This window comes from Patella vulgata, chromosome 2 (genome assembly GCF_932274485.2).
Source record: "Patella vulgata chromosome 2, xgPatVulg1.2, whole genome shotgun sequence".
Taxonomy (NCBI): Eukaryota; Metazoa; Mollusca; class Gastropoda; family Patellidae; genus Patella; species Patella vulgata.
The window spans coordinates 24,611,247-24,630,460 of NC_065880.2; the positions used below are offsets into that span (position 1 = coordinate 24,611,247).

Consider the following 19,214-nt stretch of genomic DNA (forward strand, 5'->3'; position numbering starts at 1 on the left):
GTGTGATTTGATGATATATTTGGACAAGAAACACACTCAAATCCCTCTCAAAGTATTTTAATCTGAAAAAAACTACCCCATACTGTGAGAATCAGTCATGTTTATCACGTGATTTGATTTAAACCCGAACTTCACCTGCAGCCACATTAGCCAGAATTGCCTGTCCTGAATTGGGCTTGTCAGTGTGTGCCTGCAGCCAACGTGTACCACTCCCTTGATCATTCTTCGTTCCTAAGCAAGGCCATGATGATTTGATGTTAATAGCTATTTGTTTACCATAAATATCAAAGTCTAAATAAATGCCTAGATGATACTCTGACATTTTTTTCTCAACTGTTTAATCACAGAGTATATACTGGACATTTGAATTGCTGAGTGTTCTCAATACCGTTAGCCATTAGATCAACACATAAGAAGCGCTCCTTACGTCACTCAAGGGTGTTTTTCAGGGAATCCAGTATTTTTCTAGTAAGGTTGGGTGTCTCTACTTCAGATATATACCAAAATTGCCATACTTTTAATAGAAATAATTACCAGATATGGGGAAATCAGCAGAATCAAACCTGGCACCTGATTTTAGTGAGCCAGTGCCTGTACCACCCTAGTTATATGACAAATTCTTCTATATTTATTTCAGAGCTGGAATAGTCTGTGCCTTTGTTACAAGTGATTTAATACACCAGAAACTGGAAAATGAGAATAATGAAGGACCACTTGGTACAATCGATAGTGCCCTAACAAAAATAAGAACATATGTAAATGACACAGTTAATGTAAGTATCACCAATTCTATTCTTAATCTTATGAACTATAGTAGTTAACGCCATTTGTAGTACAACCTCACACCTTTACGGATTGGCAAGTTATCCAGTTGATTAATATGAGAAATGCCTATTTGTAAAATAAAGTTACTTGTCCCCAAAAACTGGAAAACATAACCATTTTCTCTAAACCAATCCTTGGATGGATAATTAATGCCACTTGTTAGATTTGTGTCGATCGATATTGAAATATCTCAGTGTTTGTTAAAATCAACTTTAATCATTATTATCAATGATATTTGCTATCACTATGATCAGACCAGCTGACACTCATTTAAATATGCATAGTGTCTGGGATATGTTATAATATATCAGACATATCACGATGAAATTTAAATTGGTTGGTTTTTTTTTTATCTTTTTCAGGATTTACAACAACAAGCATTAGATAAATTTGATAGCGCAAGAAATGATATAATTACATCAATTAACAGTAAGTTTCATTTGGCAGATATTCATTCCAACATATTATAGACGGCACTTTTCTCATATCATGTTGCTTGGATTTTTTAATCTTTGTCAGCCATTATTCATTTGATAATATCACAAAGCCAGTTAAATTTGTTGTTTGTATATTTGAGTGATTAATCAGGAGGCTGCAGGTGTAAATTTTCCTTCCCATCCTCATAGTAAGTTAGCTTCAACTTTGTTATCAAAAGTAACAAGGCTAATAAATGTACCAAAGGTCTAACTCTTCATAAATGTATAATTTTATCTTTTCCATGGACAGAAATACCCAATCTAATTAAAATTATATTTTCTATATTTCTTTATGGTTATGATTTTCTACACCTCATAGGAACTAACATATGGCCGACATTCAGATGTATGACGTTGAATGTGTTATGCGCAAGACTTTAGTGAGTTTAAATATAGATCAGTCTGAATGATGTCATGGCATGATTATGATTGAAAGAGTTGTATTTTCCTTGGTTGCTTAAAGTACACAAGTAAGGCCGGCAAAGTATGAAATATAGATTTGAATATAAAACAAAAAGAAATTGGAAAAACCTGAAGTTATATAAAATCTAATATTTTTGTTACAGGTTCAGCAGCTACAGCTGTAGATAGAGTATTAAAGTTAGTTAATGCCAGTACTTACTTAAATCAAGCCAAAGATCTTAGTAACAGTAAGTGATAAATATTTTAAAATATCTGAGCAGTTCGGAATTTAATGTGGCATCTTAAAAACTGTACCTAGAAAGGTATTGGATTTAGAATACAGGTTTTGTGGTTTGATTTTTGGAGCAGTAACTGGCCCCAAAGTGCTACTTATCTAGTTGTTTCTCATGTTCTTCTTCTCTGGGGGCGACACTCTTTTAAACAAGTTCAATATAATCAACATAAAACTTGACATGCTTGTTCCTTGGACAATTGACAGACTTTTAATTTTGATGACTTCACATTTCCAAAAGGGCAGTGATAACATCCATAAAAGTACTATCATACTGGTTGTTATCACACTAGGTATTAAAATGTTTTTGCCTGATTAACCATTACAGAGGTTAATGAAGCTAGAAATGAACTAATAACTATCAACACAACATTACTTGATTTGAAAACTAATGGAGATAACTTAACAGAAGAGCTAAAGCAACTAAAGGAAGACATTAATACTACATGTGCTAGTAGAGCGAGTGGATGTAATAAACTTGATTTAAATGATTACAATACAGATGCTGATTTCAGTAAGGTAAATGACTGCTTATGAACCTACAGTGATAATGGATTTCACACATTTATGCTTGTTGTTCAGACCTAATCTTTAGAATATTTCACCTAATTTCACGATTTTTATTGTTTACTTGACAGCTGTTCTTAAAATATAATGGCATTCAATTGTTCTTAAAGATTGATTTAACAATAGCCCCCACCTGAAACAGCATTTATCTTCCCTGCTACCAACAATTATGTCAGCTTATCTAAATAGAATATTTCTATTATATTTATGATCTAGTAGTGACAATCGTTTCCTCTGTAATTGACAAGACGGCCCTAATGTAAAGTCTTAGATTCCACATGTTGAGAGAATAGCTATTATAGTATTTGTTTGTAAATAGTGACCCTGGTGACATCAACTTATATTCCCTAAAATATTTCAATATTATTTCAGTTGGGTGACTTTTCTACAGAGATCACAAAAGTATCCGATAGTTTGAATATTTCCGAATTTGTGAGAGAGGTGAGAATAAAATTTTTAAGATCTGTTTATGACTTTGTCTAAATGTACATATGCATACTTAAACATCACTACATCTACAGAATGTTTTGTTATAAGACAAATTTTCAGTATAATGCCGACGTAAGGCTTGCTTCTAACAGAATTATTGTGAAGTCTTTTTGTTATAGAGCCGCATTTAAAGTTAACGTATATTGAATTTGTGTTGTTATTTTTAGGCCGAAGGTAAAGTGAATGACGTAAAGAAGAATTCTACAGATGTCATTAGAAGCAATATAGATGGTAGGCCATTGTTACATTTTCTTTTCATTCATGTACAGCAATACACTTTCTGTAGCTAAAATCACTCTTTTTATATGCCTACATTGAAATGTGGTCATATTTATTGTCCTCACCTCTGTCAGTGCTACTGGTCATCGGTCGGGCATCTGTAATTGCCTGTGGACGCCCAGAGATTAAAGTTAATATTTGATTCATTTTAAATTTATTAACAGGGGTTAAGGTCATGAGACAATCTCCCAAAATTTACTGTCAGAGTTATGGCCATTGATCACTTTGAAAAATCTTGTGGACGGTTTATAAGCGAAAGTTAATATCCAATTGACTTTGAATTTAAACATAGTGTTTAAGGCCATGAGACGAAGAATCATATTGGTTTTCAATGATTTCTGATAGTGTTATGGCCCTTGATATTAAATGTTTTGTTAACTAAACATCATCCTTAGTATCTCCAGTGGTCTCATTCCGTTCTAAGCCACTATACCCTGGGTTCATCCATGGGGTATTCATGTATTCAAATTATCTGACCTTGATTGTAGCTTGATTCTACAATGTGACAGTTACCTCCCCTTGTCAACATCTTTTATATTTAACAATTTTTTTGATTGACTGATAAAAATAGCAAAGTAATCAAGGATGGATAATTTGAATATGTGTTTCTCACATGGATGATCCCATGGATTAGTGGAGTGAAACTAAATGAGACCACTGGGGATACCGAGGATGACTTAACATTAGTGTTGGGCAGAACTAGAAGCCAAACATATTCTAATGATTTCTAATGATTACTTACTGGGTGGTTATTCGTAATCAGATTTTAGTGTGTTGTAAATGTTTTTGTTACTGACGAAAGAAAAAATATGCAAAAACCCATGTTGACTGCTTGGACTACTTAGCTGCTGTGGGCATATGTTTCGTTACTTCGCAACCTATTTTTCTGTTTTGAAGATGCTGTTCCTTCCCGGAAATTCAGGAAAAATTGATATTCTCCTATATAACACACAGATAAAATTTTGCGTGGATCATGCATTGTACAGACCTATCGGAACAGCAATATTCACAATGTATTTATCCTGTGCAATGTTGGTTGTTTACAAAAAAAAAAGAAAAGAATTTGTATGTGTTTTCCATCTGTAATATTTTTTGTATAATATATGGTATATTGGGTGATGAATCTACAATTATTTGAGATAGGACAACTCAAAGTTTTCTCACACATGTTCAAAATGGATATTTATCACTGTAGATCTTCAAATTTTGATTTATGACTGCATGAGTAATATATTTATAAATTATGGTGAATATATTTAGCATTATCTCGTAGTTATATTAGTTATAACTAGTCAAACTGTCAGTGAAATACAATTCCAAAATCGGTCATACAGGCTGTGTTTTAAAAAGGACCTCGCTCTTTTGTGCATTGAAAGTTCAGGGGGGACTGCTCAGGGGAAAAAGTGTGTGTTATACGCAGGTGTATATATACCTTTAAATAACATACAAGTGGATTTCTTTTTTTCAGAGGCATCGACAGCTGTGAACAAGATAAGAACACAGATGGTTACTGGTATAAATGATTATAAAAGTAGTATACAAAATACAGTAAGTCTTTCACATTGCATGTTTTTTCTGGGTTAATGGGAGATTAATGCTTGCCTGCATATGGTACAAATTAAGGACCAATAGCATGGTTTAGCATCCTACTGTTCTACTCCGACTGTTCTAATGAAGATGGGTATATGCTATGAGGGAAATTTTGCTCTTATATCAAATTCCAACTGCCAAGGGATCTTTTATGTGCACTCCAATGTATACAGAGAGAGAGAGAGAGTTTTGGGACTAAGACATGGTACAATTTTTATTTCAAAAATTTGTTTACTCATAGGGTTCTTTAGCTGTGGGAAGGATCCAGAGGAGAAACCCCGCTTTCAAATTATATCAACACAGGGATGTAGCCACGCCGAGTGGCACTATTTTTGCCGCCCAGCACAAAGAAAAAATCGAAGAAAGCAGCCCAGTCGTAATTAAACCCCTTCGTCCTTCTCTGTACACAAACTCAGCGCTCAAAATTTACCAAGTGGGGTGGGGCAATTTTATGCTCGGTCGTTATCTAAAAGTTTTTAGATCCCTGGCAGAGCCTCTGTATCATTGATGAAAATTCAGTGAATTTGGTAAAAATTTGAATATATAAATGGAAATTTGATTTGCACTTAAGCAAATACAAAAGGCAGCAGATCAGTGATGGGATTTTTTTTCGAAACGCCCAAAATTGTCCGACCGGGAATATGTCCAATCGGACATCAAGACATGGTGAATAATATTCAAATTCCAAAATTAATATAGTGTACTGAGTGTATAACTACCGTGCAACCCGATTATCGTTGATAATAGGCTGGATTGATTAGGTAAATAAGCGATCGACTATTATCGTGTTATATCGTCTTACACACCTACCTTGATTAACTACTATTCTGCCTTGATTGGCTGACTTAATATAATTCTTTATCGGACAATTCATCAAATCAATCCTGAACAGAAGTCATTGCTTCTCCTTTGTCGGACGATATATCAGTCCAATAAGAGTGATTATAAACTTAATCTGATTAACCTGTGATTTCTCCAGACCATTGTCTCACATTTTAATCTCCTTTGTGTCGGACAATAACACGTAGAAATTAGTCATATATGTCACATATCCTGATAGTATATAACACCTCAAATCAACATACATTGTATCCGATAACTTGTCTGTGATATATTTTCGGTGGAAGCTGAAGTTAAATAAAGATATTTCACACACATGGCGCTTATAGAGTTCAGTAATTAAAATGAAAGTATAAATCTCGCGAGACACGTGAAATTAAGAGATGTATACGTGCTGAATTCAATACGCCTGATGTCCGAGAAAAGATTCTATTTTGATGGCATATTGTCAGATTTATGATCATATTTTGAAGGGGGTTTATGTCTTTAAATAAATAAATAAACACGCTAAGAAATGTTGACGAATATTTCGATTGGAATGACGTAAGTAGTTAATTGTTTTAGACGATAGCGCGTGCTACAGTCGAATGCAATTATTTAGCAGTTAGTTGGTGTCACTCGCTCATTAGAGCGTCGTTAACTACGGTTTACGGCCAAATAAATTTCGGGATGTCATTTTTTTACCTTCCGTATATAAATCGAAACAGAGTATTGGACGATTGTTGGACTTTGCTGAAAAATGTACCGACGTATGACCCGAAAAATACGGTAATTTTGGGGGAGTTTGAAACAAATCAGCAGCAGTCGGCACGCTGCCAATTCTATAGTATTACGATGTCATGTAATTTTGTAGGAATATTATTGACATAAATTTGAATACCGTACGGGTTTTAAACATGAAATATAACGAGGTGCACCTATTTTTTTTTACATATGAATTTGGATATATTTTGTTGACACGTGATACTTAATTGTGTTTTGAAAACGTCTGCTTAAATTACGGTAAGAGTTATGCCCCTTTATTTTCGGGAAAAAATGTCCGACATGAAATTTTTTGAAATCCCATCACTGCAGCAGATGCTCTGAAAATACACCAAGAAAGGTCGAATTTTCATAAAAGACAACGCCCCCCCTCCAAAAAAATTTTTGTACTCCCTCCACTCATAGGCTATTTTTTCCACCACTCAACAAATCCGGGCTACATCCCTGTCAACAGTTTTATTTTTGACCCAAATGACTAGGAGATCTTGTTATTTTAAAAATATGAAATTTTCTGGTAATAGGTGATGTAATTGTTGAATGCTATTAGTATATTAAACATGCAGTTAATAAATTATTTACATATTTTACTTCATATTATTGTTACCAGTACATATGATTATTTACATTACAGATGAATCCATTAACAAATTTTCAAACTCAACTAGATAATAGTCAGGAAGATGTCAAACAATATGGAAATTATATGTAAGTATACATACTTCAATTGTTATTAGTTTCCTTTTATATTGTCTATTTGTCATCCAAGTCTTTGTCACCAAGATGTCTGTTTGAAACAGTAGGATTAGTATAATACATCTTGGTGATCTAGTCTATATTTTGGTGATCTTGTCTATGCCACCATTTATGACACTGTTCTTACCTGTAAAAGGTAGTGTTTAAGAATAATTGACTATCAAAATATTTGTAAGAAATTTGCTGACTGATTTTATTAGATTGTTTGTGTGGGCATTAACACTGCAAATTCTTTGCTTTTTAGTTGGTATGCTGGTATAGCAATAAGCTGTGTGTTCCTATTAATCTTAGTGTGCTATTGTTTGGGAGTTCTGTTTGGATTATGTGGAGAACGACCAGGACGTGGGGCAGCATGCTGTAATACAGGAGCTGGAGGAAATTTTTTGATGGCGTGAGTATTTAACTTTGCACTAATTATTATGATATGTCAATATTTAATGAAATTGAATGAGGTTTAAAGTCTCATAAACACAACACTTCAGTCATTTTGAGACCAACATATGGTAATTTATTTGCAATGTGAGGTGAAGAATTTTGCCCAAACAGCAGAATTTCAGTCTTTTCTTCTTCAAATTAAAACTCCAAAGGGATTGTTTATATGCACTCAAATGTGGCTAAACTTAGATTTTTTGTCCCATCCAAAATTCTAGACTAACTTTCCTTGTCAGATCCATCAGACAATTGAGAATTGGACTTCAAAAATCCTAAATATTCAATCCCAGGAAATTCTACTCCGGAGGCCAGTACCCTACCATTTGATCACCTTGGCTCCATAAATTTTATGGCATAGAAAAGGAGAGATCTAGAGTGGGTTAATGGGGAATATTATATTTTGAAGTTTAAAACCCCTCATCATATTATTTTGATTGTTAAACCTATGAATTATGAGTATTTATTAATATTTTGTGTTTTAGTGGTGTTGCGTTTTCCTTTATGTTCTCATGGATATTGATGATAATCTGTATCATATTGTTTATACCGGGTGGATTAGTCTATACTGAAGTCTGCAGATATTTTCAAACTCATGATCCCAACCTTCTAAAGGTGAGTATTGTGACACAGTTATGTTGTGTCTCTATCTGTGTGTAAGAAATGAAGAGGAGTGCTTGGCCCTTCCTAAGATGAACAAATCATTCTTTTAAAGAATCAACAGAGCCTGGCAAGGCACTATATTTTAAAATGGCTATACCTCTTTCATTATGTTGATTTATTTGTGCAATTTGTCTTCATTGAGAATTTTTTGCCCATAGGTAAAGCCTGTGTTGAGACAAAACGATAAGCCAAAATTTAATCTTAAATTCGTGAACTAGCTGATTTCCACTTATCATTCGAAAAAAAATTATTGTAAGGAGCATGTCAAATCACAGATCAACCTAAATGCATCAACCTAAATTAAAAAAGTTTAATTTTTTTTAAAGTATATACTGGTATGGGATATTTTCTTTCTTTCTTTTGCAGCCATTTGAGGACCAATTTACACAAGGTTATGACCTGTCACAGAAGTTATATCAAAAGCCTAATGCTAATATAAGTATTGTTCAGATACTCAAGTAAGTAGTCATCTTTGTATATTCAATAGAATTGATATATTTTTGACAGAAATAGTATAATTACACAATTGAAGGTTATATTTTTAGGCAAACAGTATATTTTGACTCAATTTGTTTTAGGGTCCTGACTCTTCAGTGAAAAACGGGGTTGCGTGGCCGAATAGTCTAATGCATGTACATTCAATCATAAAGTCTGTCATTTAATGATATTGTGTAGTATCAATACCACCACTATCTGTGGGATTGACTGCCCAATCTTGTGGGTTATCTCCAGGTTCTCCGGTTTCCTCCCATTATTAAAGACCCCTACACGCAAGTGAATTATTGAAATAAAATTGTACTGTGGCTGGATAACTTCAGTGATGTCAGTGAAACTTCAGTGCATTTTAACACAGTAATCTCCACCTCAAAGTAACCTCAAAGAAATCAGTTCATATAATTTGAATATGATCATTTATATTTCAGTAACTGTAAAAACAATCAAGCTATCTATACAGCAGCATATTTAGAAAATCTAATCAGTTTAGATTCAGTACTCAATTTAACAGTAAGTTCATATCTTAAAGCTCAATTTACGTAGTGCCGCTGTCCGGGCAAAATTTCCCTCATAACACACTGTATGGCGTATGCCCGTCTTCATTAGCCCAGGTTTGGAGCAGAACAGTAGGACGTTAAACCCCATTTCATTTCATTTCATTTAAAGCTCAATTTAACAGTAAGTTCATTTATCTTCATTTAACAGTAAGTTCATTTATCTTAAAGCTGAAATTAGCAGTAAGTTCATTTATCTTGAATCTCAAATTAACAGTAAATTCATATCTTAAAGCTCAGATTAACTGTAAATTCATCTCTTAAAGCCCAAATTAACAGTAGGTTTATATCTTAAAGCTCAAATTAACAGTTAATGTGTATGAACTCAATGTCTATATTGCCTTTTAGTTTGAAATATTGTGCCTAATGAATACTGATTTTCCGATTTTCATTCTGACGCATTCTTCTCTCCCTCATTAATGTAATGACAGAAATAATAATTATGTTTTTCTTTTCAGTCGGTTAATACCCAGATTGATGACATCGCTAGCTCAAATATCAATTTTAACAATATAACAATCTTATCACCAGAATTAAAAAAACAAATTACTGATTTTGGAAAGGCAGGAATTGGTAACATTGACTATGTTGCATACGAAGAAGAGGTAACAAAATATATTCATTTCATCTTTGTTTATATATTCTGTCTTTTCGTTTATATAATTATCGCCAGATCATTTTATTTGATAGTTTTATGTCCTTTGGATTCAGTAGAAGGATTGGATATAGTTAGCAATGGCTTGTAAAGAGTCTGTGGGGGTGGGGATGGGGATGCCCCCTGACATCCATTTCAGGAGGCATTCAATCAAAGAGTGAAATTAAGATTAAGTTTTTTTAAATTATCGCTGTTAACTTTGGTGTTCAATCTACCCTACTTAATTTGACTAAAAAGTTTGTTTCATCTTTTTTTACAAATTTAGAATATCTTCCTTTCTGACATTTCTCAGTGCCAGAGAGTCTTGGGGGCATACAAACAAGGGGTTGGCCATGGATATCACTAAACCTCAGCATGCCACTGTTATTTAGTAGAATTTCTTTGAAGGGGTTAATACAAATATTTAAGATAAATAGTTTTAATTTTGTTTTTCTTCCAATGACACTTTTCTGTGTAATTTAATTGTATCTTAATACTGATTTTTTTCCTAGATGAAAAGAGTGGGTAATATTAGTGCATGGTTAATGAATGATATGTGTGCATGTTATAAGCATTATGAATAGATTAAGATTTGTTGACTAGGTATATATATAATGTAATGGAGTGTATATGTATGATAGGAAATATTTAATACTGCTCACACTTTGAAAGTTGACTTTTGCTAAAAAGAAATGCATTTGTCACACACAAATCCATGTTTACATTTCTAAAAGGGTAAACATATATGTTGTCTTTCTTGATGGTATAGTCTTTAGTAATGTTTCAAACCACTTTGGGGGGTTAAATGCCTGAATGGTTAGCACATGCGCACTGTACTATAAGGTCTGTCATTAAGTCAACTAGAGTGGTTTCGATTCCCCGGTTGTACATGTCAAGGAGAAGGGTCGCCTGTCCAACCTCGTGGGTTTTCTCCGGGTCCTCCGGTTTCCTCTCACTGCTAAAGACCCCTACGTGCAAGCAAATTATTGAAATAAAATTGATCCATGTGTTGGTCCCAAAATGACCTAGTTTGTGTCAAGTGGACGTTAAACCCCATTTTTCTCTCTCAAACCATTTTTATCCTTATCCTGAAATCATTTAAGATGAAGAAGATAGGGAAGCTGGGAAATCATGTAAATTGAGTCAGCATGCACCTCTACAATACCAGTCAGCAGAAATGTGTATTCATTAATGCCTCTATTCAGAAGTGAGCATTATTAATTATTGTAGTGATAGAGAGTTCCTAGTTTATATCAGCAGTTTTTGTAATATCATATGAACAATCTTTATATCAGCAGTTTTTGTAATATCATATGAACAGTTATGCATAGGTGTACGGGCACGATGAATGTTAGGGGGTGCAGAACCTGAAATGCCCAAAAATGTTTCCGGTTACAGACCACGATGCCGGTCCTCTACGAGAGGCGAAGGAGTGGGGATTACCGTGAAGGAACCCCACCCCCCAAAGAAAATGTGTAATAGCGGGAACCTAGCATCTATTTCTATCGTAATACCTCACTGGTTTGCACAAATGAAATGAATAGTCAGACCGTTTTTATGCTCCTTAACGTCGTACAGGCCCCATGAATGTTAGGGGAGGGGGGGGGACAGAACCTGAAGTGCCTGAAAAAATCTGGGTTACAGGTGTCGGTGCCGATCGTTTGTGAGAGGCGACGGAGCGGAGCGTACTGTAATGATTTTACTAGGAACTAGGTTTGGCACTAGGTTTCGTTTTTACCAGAAACTATTTTTGTTGTATGCGTACTGTAACGAGTTTACTAGGAACTAAGTCTCATTAATTGTGTACTGTAATGAGTTTACCCAGAATAACCAGGTTTCATTGTGTTTACTGTAATGACTTGACCCAGAATAACCGTGGTTTCGTTTTGTGTACCGTAATGATTTTACTACCCTAATGAATAGCTAACAGGACATATAGAGTGATAAATCTTGAATAAATTTAATTGCAGTTTATAATATCGGCTAATCACAATATTAATATAGACCAAATTAGCCCACGGTTTGCTTGAAAATATCTGATAATATTGTGTCCATGTCTAAAAGACAAGCCATTTTGAAATGATAGATGAATGCTATTGTTTTTATCATTCTTAATTTTTAGAAAAAGTATCTATTATTTAATAATTTTATTCTATTACAAGAAATGAAAAATATTTTTTTTCTAATTAGATTAACTTAGAAAGCATGATGCAACAAATATTTTTGTGTTCTACTAGAATGCATGAACCCTGTAATATATGTCACAGTCTGTTTATTTTGTATCTTACTGCTTAACCCTTGTGCATATACAAGGGGTATTTCGGTACCCCATGACCATATCCTTAACGTTTGTAAGGAACTGGTTCATAATTGTCTTGCAAACATTTTATACATTGTTAGCTACTTAATGTTGAGTATAATGCTGCAAAAAGAACGGAAGTGAGGCAGTGTTAACATTCACAGTTAAACAAGAAACTAAGAGTATTACATTATCAGACAAGTGTCTTTTCTGCTCTGCACTCGGTGCTAGCTTTGTTTTTGGAATCTTTCTTACTGATGATATTGTGTTGGTCATTCTAGTAATCTAGATCCGAAAGCAAATCTAGAAATCTAGGTACTCTACCAACCCCATCAAAAGACGATTCTACATGGAAATGACAATAAAGTTATTTGTAGATTTGTATGGTTTCAAAAATACCTTATAATTCATATTGTCACTGGTAATACCTCAAATGTTTGTTACTCTGATTGATTATTACTCAGTTATTATATGAAGCTCTAGTTTGATCGTATTTGAATAAAATTATGCATCCTAAAAACAATTTATGTCTGGGGTCTGATTACCCCTTGTTGCCGACAATGTTTTTCATACCACATGTTTTCAGGCAAGTTCCCCACCCCCCTTGTCAGTGATGCAGGACGGATGGTCTGACAAGGACAACTCTCTAGTCATTCGGATGATACGAAAAACAGGTCGCGTGTACACATTGGTGTGCACGTAAAAGATCTCTTGACAGTTGGAATTTGATATAAGAGTAAGCCGTAGTGCCGCTGTCTGGGCAAAATTTTCCTCATAGCACACTGTATGGCGTATGCCCGTCTTCATTAGCCTAGTTCGGAGCAGAACAGTAGGACGTTAAACCCCATTTCATGTCATTTCATTTCGTGCAAAGTGTCCGCACCAGGGTTAAATTTGCTAAGAATTATGTTATTTGGATTACTAAAAGATACAAGACTTTTTTTGTCCAAACAAATGGAATCTGGTCTGTTAACAAAAGAAGCACTTTCTGCTTTGTGTACAACACCAGCCACCACTAATAGCTCATGAAGCTTGAAGCAAAAATTTTGACTTGGATTTCATAACCAAAGTTTCATGATAGAACCATATAATTATATACAGAAACTAGAGTCTGCACTGATCACGTGACTCTCATGCCCACACCATAAAAAGGTTTGTGCCGGAATGGAACAACGGCCGTCATTGTTAGTTCTGATGACTTTGAACTTAAATACCTGGATGTTCACTATGTTATCGCTTCAATCAAGCTGTGCCTAACTATTTTAAAATGTGCATAAATATTAAAATTTTAAATTTTCTCACCCATATATTTTTTTTAAAATAAAAATGATAATATAAAGCTTCATAGACTGACTTATCTCCAGGGTCCTCTTTTCACGTAAAGATTAAAGAACAATTTAAATTTGACATGTCAGCGATCTGAAACGCAGTGTCTCTATGACCACTTTACTTTTGCTTTCTCTTTTAATTGTTATTAAAATATTGATCTATTAAATTAATGTCCCCAGTATTTATTCTTATACAGTAAATTTGTTAATTTGTCAGATTGTTTTAGAAATTTATGGAACTGATTTATAAAGAGTTAAGAGAAGTTAATGTTTTTTTTAACAATAAAATGGAAGGCATTAGAAATATTGTTAATTGAATTAATTTTTATCACATTTCATTTATAAAAGAAAAATATTAGACTACTGATATTTTTCTCTACAGTAAAATTATAACATACCGGTATATATTTGGCTCACTAACCAGGAGATTCTGTGTTCTATTCTAGTGTTAGACAAGATTTTCCAGCATTATCAGTTGTGCAGGAGGTTCTGTCAAGGAATAGTGTCTAGCTGGTTGGATAGGATGAAAAAACAATGTCTGCTCGTGTACACTCTTGGCGAGCAAATAAAAAGAAGTCCCTCCCCTGACAAAATTTCCCTTTCTTCATTAGCCTCATTGGTGCATTCTGTTGGTAGAATTTTTTGATGTATTCAGTAATCTGTTGAGAAATTGTGACAAATGTTTGTATTTTGTATGTATTACCCTGAATGATGTGATGAATGAATGTCTGAATTATTAGAACATAGCATGGCTTTTAGATGAAATATTATTGAATAGAATTTATATATGAAAGGATAGAGCTTTTCAGAGCTCTTTCTTCGTGGGACAAGGGTTACAGTTACAGGTTACAGCATTCAACTTGTTATTAAATTTAAGTACATTACTTAAAGTATAATTAAAAGTTAGATATTTAATTTTCCTGGCATACAAGCACACTGACTCTAAGGTTTCCACAGTTCAGCACCATTATTCTTAAATACATGTATATTGAACTAAAATATTTTATGAATACAGTCTTTTGCTTGGCTTAAAGGTAAAATCTGTCTGAGTTTTATTTTTAAGCGAATGAAAAGGCTGAATCATTAAAATATTGTAATTTAAGATTTAAGTTTTCGTGATATTGCCTTTAGTTTAGGAAGTTAGTTGTACTGGAGCATATTGGCTATCATTGATATTATAAAACATTGCTCTAATTTCAGTCATATTTGCCAGACTTGACTGACTGACAGTGAAATTGACTGTCAGGTAAACTTTACATGCAATAACATAAGATATTTAAAAGAATTTAACCTTATGACACAATCAATACAGTTTAGTTTATGATATTAATATGTAAAAACCCCTTGAAAATGTATTAAAAAATTGAGATAATATCAAAACTTGTCAATTTTTTTCAAATCCTAATAAACAAAATATGTCAGGTATTCTCAGAATGGCAAAATGTTGAAATGAAAGCCCTGTTAAAATGTCATACATAGCAAAATTCATCAAATATTATATAAAAGGCATTGGTTCATGAAGTTAGTACTTACTGAGCTTATATTCACTGGTATAGGTATATCAAAAATACAGTGCTTGTAGTAGTGGGGAATTTTGAAAATAGCATATATATAGCAAGCTTTAAAAATCTACTATACATTGTTATGTATTTAAGAATAAAACACTCTTTAGTTTAGCTGAAAGTAAAGGCTTTATTTTGACATGTTATTTTCATTAGCTCTTTATAATTAAATAAATTAAGCGTAAGTTATTTTGACATAAACTGTTGAATTTTGAAAACAAAATCAATTAATTCTTGAGATATAAACTTGATTTCGAAAAGAAATAATCACCACTTTCTTTTTTTACACACATCAAATAGTCAATGTCCCTTGAGGATTATCAAAAGACTATTCATACATACCAAACAATGCAGTCTCTAGGTATTGGTCTATGCACATCATATTTCCAATGGCAGCTGTAGGATGCTTCTTTGCTGAACTACATAATCTTAGAAAAATCAAAAACCTCAGGCAAACATGGTGGTCATACTTTTTAGTCGATGACCGTGTCTTAAAGATTCAAAACTTGAATTAAGATCATCAATCTTTCTTATTGATATTATTAAAGCAATGACAAAGTTTTATCAGGTATAAATGTTCACAATTTTCAAATAAGAAATGCACTGGTACATACATGCACATATACCTAGTTGTAATATTAAGAATATAGATACAGCGACCAATATATTATTTGTTAGGTTCTTTTTTTATATAAAATCAGATCATCAAAAATTTTTGAGTTGATTTAATGGACCTAGTAGGTAAATTAACAAAGTATGCAAATGATATATAAAAGGTTAAAAAATTTTTTCTTTTGTTATCAGATCAACAAGAATTTAACTCGAGTTGATTTAACGGAATTAGCAGGTAAATTGACAAACTATGCAAATGAAATACGGAATTCAAACCAGGTATGTAGTATGTTTTATTCTTTATCTAACATAGACTTTAATTTTTATACCCCCACATTTTCTTATGGACATATATTGTCATTGTCCCTGTCCTTGCGTCCGTTCATTCACAATTTGTGTGTGGACCCTCTACAGATTTTGATGAAATTTGAAATGTAGGTTTTCAATCTCAAAGATCTGGGTTTCTTTCAATATATGTATGCATTGGACTGTAACTTCATGGATTATGGCCCCTGATTGTGCAACCACTTATTATAAATGTCTTGCATATCTTATCACACATGCCATTGGATCAAAACAACATTAGAAATGTCAATGATAAACAAATCATTTCATGAATGAAAAAAAAGAAATATATAAATAATCAGTACTAGATAAAGACTGCTACGAGGTAGTTACTACCAATGAGTGAGTGGTCTATATCAGACATTTAAATGAGGGGAGATTAATAGTAAAACACCCCTGTCTTTAAAATAGATTAGTTGTACGTGCTTTCGGTGAACACGCCTTGACTCTAACATTTGTTGGTGACAATATTGAACATATTTTCAACGAATATTTAATATTTGGGTTGAAAAAATGGAAATGTCTCTTATTATATTGGCTTGACAACATTGACTTGATCGACTTCTTTATTAGCCCACGCCAAACAAAACTTAAGGCAGGGATATTGAAATGGGCCCTGTCCGCTCTTCCATCCCGATTTTCTGGTGCATGTGCATTGTCAGCAGTATTGCATTGTACTAGTCACAAGAATGTTGCTGAGGCATTGTAATGGTATTAATATTGGTATATCTAGGATAGCGAAAGTCACATGATAATTGACTGTGTCTCTTTAATATGATAACTATGGTTGAGATTGAAGTGTTGTTGAAATTTATGTTTTTAAGGCAGAGGCTAACAAGTTTGATGGTTTTGCTCAGAGATTAAGAGATATAGATAATACAGTTGTTTCAAAAATGAAAGCTGATGTGGTAAGTAGAGTAATTAGAATATTACAAAACTTGGAACAACTTTGAAATTGAATGAATTGATATTCCCAAAATATAAAGAGCTGTAGGACCTGTTTAGCTTCAATGTTCTTAGTCTGTTACAAAAGTAACCACAAAAAATTAAATTTACTTTTAATTATGTTAGTCTTAAAATGATTTGTGTAAATTTTTGGCAAGACTTTTATCTTCAATTTTATTCTGTTTTGGGATTGTAGCTGTATATCAGTTAGTGTTTGATCTGCTCCCTAAACGTTATGTTCAAACATGGGTGTGGACTGTGGACAGCACCTAGTTATTTGCAAGAGATAGAAAATCAAGGTCATAATAATATGTACATTTTGGTTGCACAAAACAGAACCCTTGACAGTTGGAATTCAATAGCTGTCCAGGCAAAATTTCCTTCACCGCACACTATAGGTGCAGAAAAGTAGGACATTAAACCCCATTTCATTCATTCATTTAAGATGGGTGCTGCGCATGAAGCCGCATGTATGTTCCTTTTCCGGAACACTTGATGCTAACTGTCATTGACCTTATCAGTAAGAGCAAGTTCACACCGCTAATGGCATTTGATTTCTCTTGACACATGCATTACATTTTGACATTGAAATGTGATCTTATATTGTCACCACTCTTTGTCCATCAGTCCGGCATCCATATCTTTTAGTTAAATACTAGTTCATTGTAATAAAAGGATCTTGGCTTAACTCACTAAATTCATGATGTGTGTTTATCAGTTCACAATATCATATTGAGATTTTAATTTTGCTAATTTAATCTGTATAGGTCTCAATAATTTCACATTCTTTATATTTTTTATATTTTGAACAGAAAAAAATGGGTGATAATTTAAATAGGTTAAAGGCTAAATCTAATGTTGAAGTAAGTAATATGAATTAAAAGATATTTTTATTAGTGTTTTAGTCATTTATTAATTTTTATACCCTCTGAATCTGCCCAACCCAAATGCACAAGATATTAGGCAGGGAATTTGGCTTACCTGAAACTGTTCCTCAGTTGAGAATTGCAAGATCATTTGCTATTTGTTTGTGAAGACCAAGATTTAAAATGACCAAAGCCTAAAGTGATTTTTGATTGTTAAAATTTTAAAAGTAAAAACTTATATAATGTTATTATGGTGTTGGTAGACTATAACCTTATACAAGTATTTGTTTAAATTCTCTGCTATAAGATAAAATGTGTAATAAGTATGTCACCACAGTATTCTTTTAAACACTTTACAAATTTCAATATTACTATAGTTTATTTGTGTGTATATGCTTTATAACGACTTGTGAAGTCTTGTTGAAATCGGTGTATTGTAATGAACTACATTTGTAATTGTTATCCACATTTAAGATAGTGTTTTATTTGAATGTGATCTCAATGTTTATAATGAATATGTTGTGTGTTTTAGAATGAAACAACAGCACTTGTTGCTGGATTGGAAACATCACAAAATACATTTAACGCTGATGGAGTCACTTTTGTTAATGATGTAAGTAATTATTATTAGACAACACAGCATGTCTCTCATGTCCTGTGGGGTTAAAAGATTGAGTGATGTGTGCTGTAGATCATAAGACCTGTTATAAATCATGGGTTTGAGAACTGATGTGTACATGACAAAAAGTAGAATTGCCAGCCTGATTTTATCATAGGTTTTCTGTTACTACGACCCTTCCATTTTATAATAACTTCGACTCAATCTAGAACAACTATGTAGTTTCCAGAGAACTTTGTGAAATAAGGGTCATAAACTGTTGATTGTAGCTACACATGTACACTCCACATGAAAAGATTGACAAGAACTTGTATGGTGAATATATACCATAGGTTAGTCCTGAAATTACCTGATTATTGCCCCCCCCCCCTGTATTGTACATGTATTGTAGTTTTGATCTAAACAATTTATCATGTAAAATATTTATATATGGGAAGTGGTATCAGATGTTCTAGAATGAATCAGATACTGTGTTTTATGCATTTGGAATGAATGGAACAATAGTCTTGTATACCAACAAATTATTCAAATAAAGATATAGCCTATTTTATAATTGATTATAATCTACTATACTTGAGAGATTAATAA

At 33.1% G+C, this 19,214-nt stretch overlaps 1 protein-coding gene across 4 annotated transcripts in view; it reads left to right on the forward strand.

The window, feature by feature from the left end:
* LOC126811825 (prominin-1-A) overlaps positions 1–19,214 on the forward strand; it is a 50,968-nt gene that overhangs the window by 22,410 nt on the left and 9,344 nt on the right. For all 4 annotated transcript variants that reach the window (XM_056098610.1, XM_050537750.2, XM_050537752.2 and 1 more), the window contains exons 4-20: positions 638–773; positions 1,188–1,254; positions 1,868–1,951; positions 2,324–2,514; positions 2,935–3,003; positions 3,219–3,282; positions 4,799–4,878; positions 7,154–7,227; positions 7,520–7,666; positions 8,190–8,319; positions 8,734–8,825; positions 9,291–9,372; positions 9,875–10,021; positions 16,044–16,130; positions 17,021–17,104; positions 17,954–18,004; positions 18,540–18,620. In XM_056098610.1, coding sequence (XP_055954585.1) covers positions 638–773; positions 1,188–1,254; positions 1,868–1,951; positions 2,324–2,514; positions 2,935–3,003; positions 3,219–3,282; positions 4,799–4,878; positions 7,154–7,227; positions 7,520–7,666; positions 8,190–8,319; positions 8,734–8,825; positions 9,291–9,372; positions 9,875–10,021; positions 16,044–16,130; positions 17,021–17,104; positions 17,954–18,004; positions 18,540–18,620 — 1,666 coding nt within the window. The remainder of the gene's footprint in view (positions 1–637; positions 774–1,187; positions 1,255–1,867; positions 1,952–2,323; positions 2,515–2,934; positions 3,004–3,218; positions 3,283–4,798; positions 4,879–7,153; positions 7,228–7,519; positions 7,667–8,189; positions 8,320–8,733; positions 8,826–9,290; positions 9,373–9,874; positions 10,022–16,043; positions 16,131–17,020; positions 17,105–17,953; positions 18,005–18,539; positions 18,621–19,214) is intronic.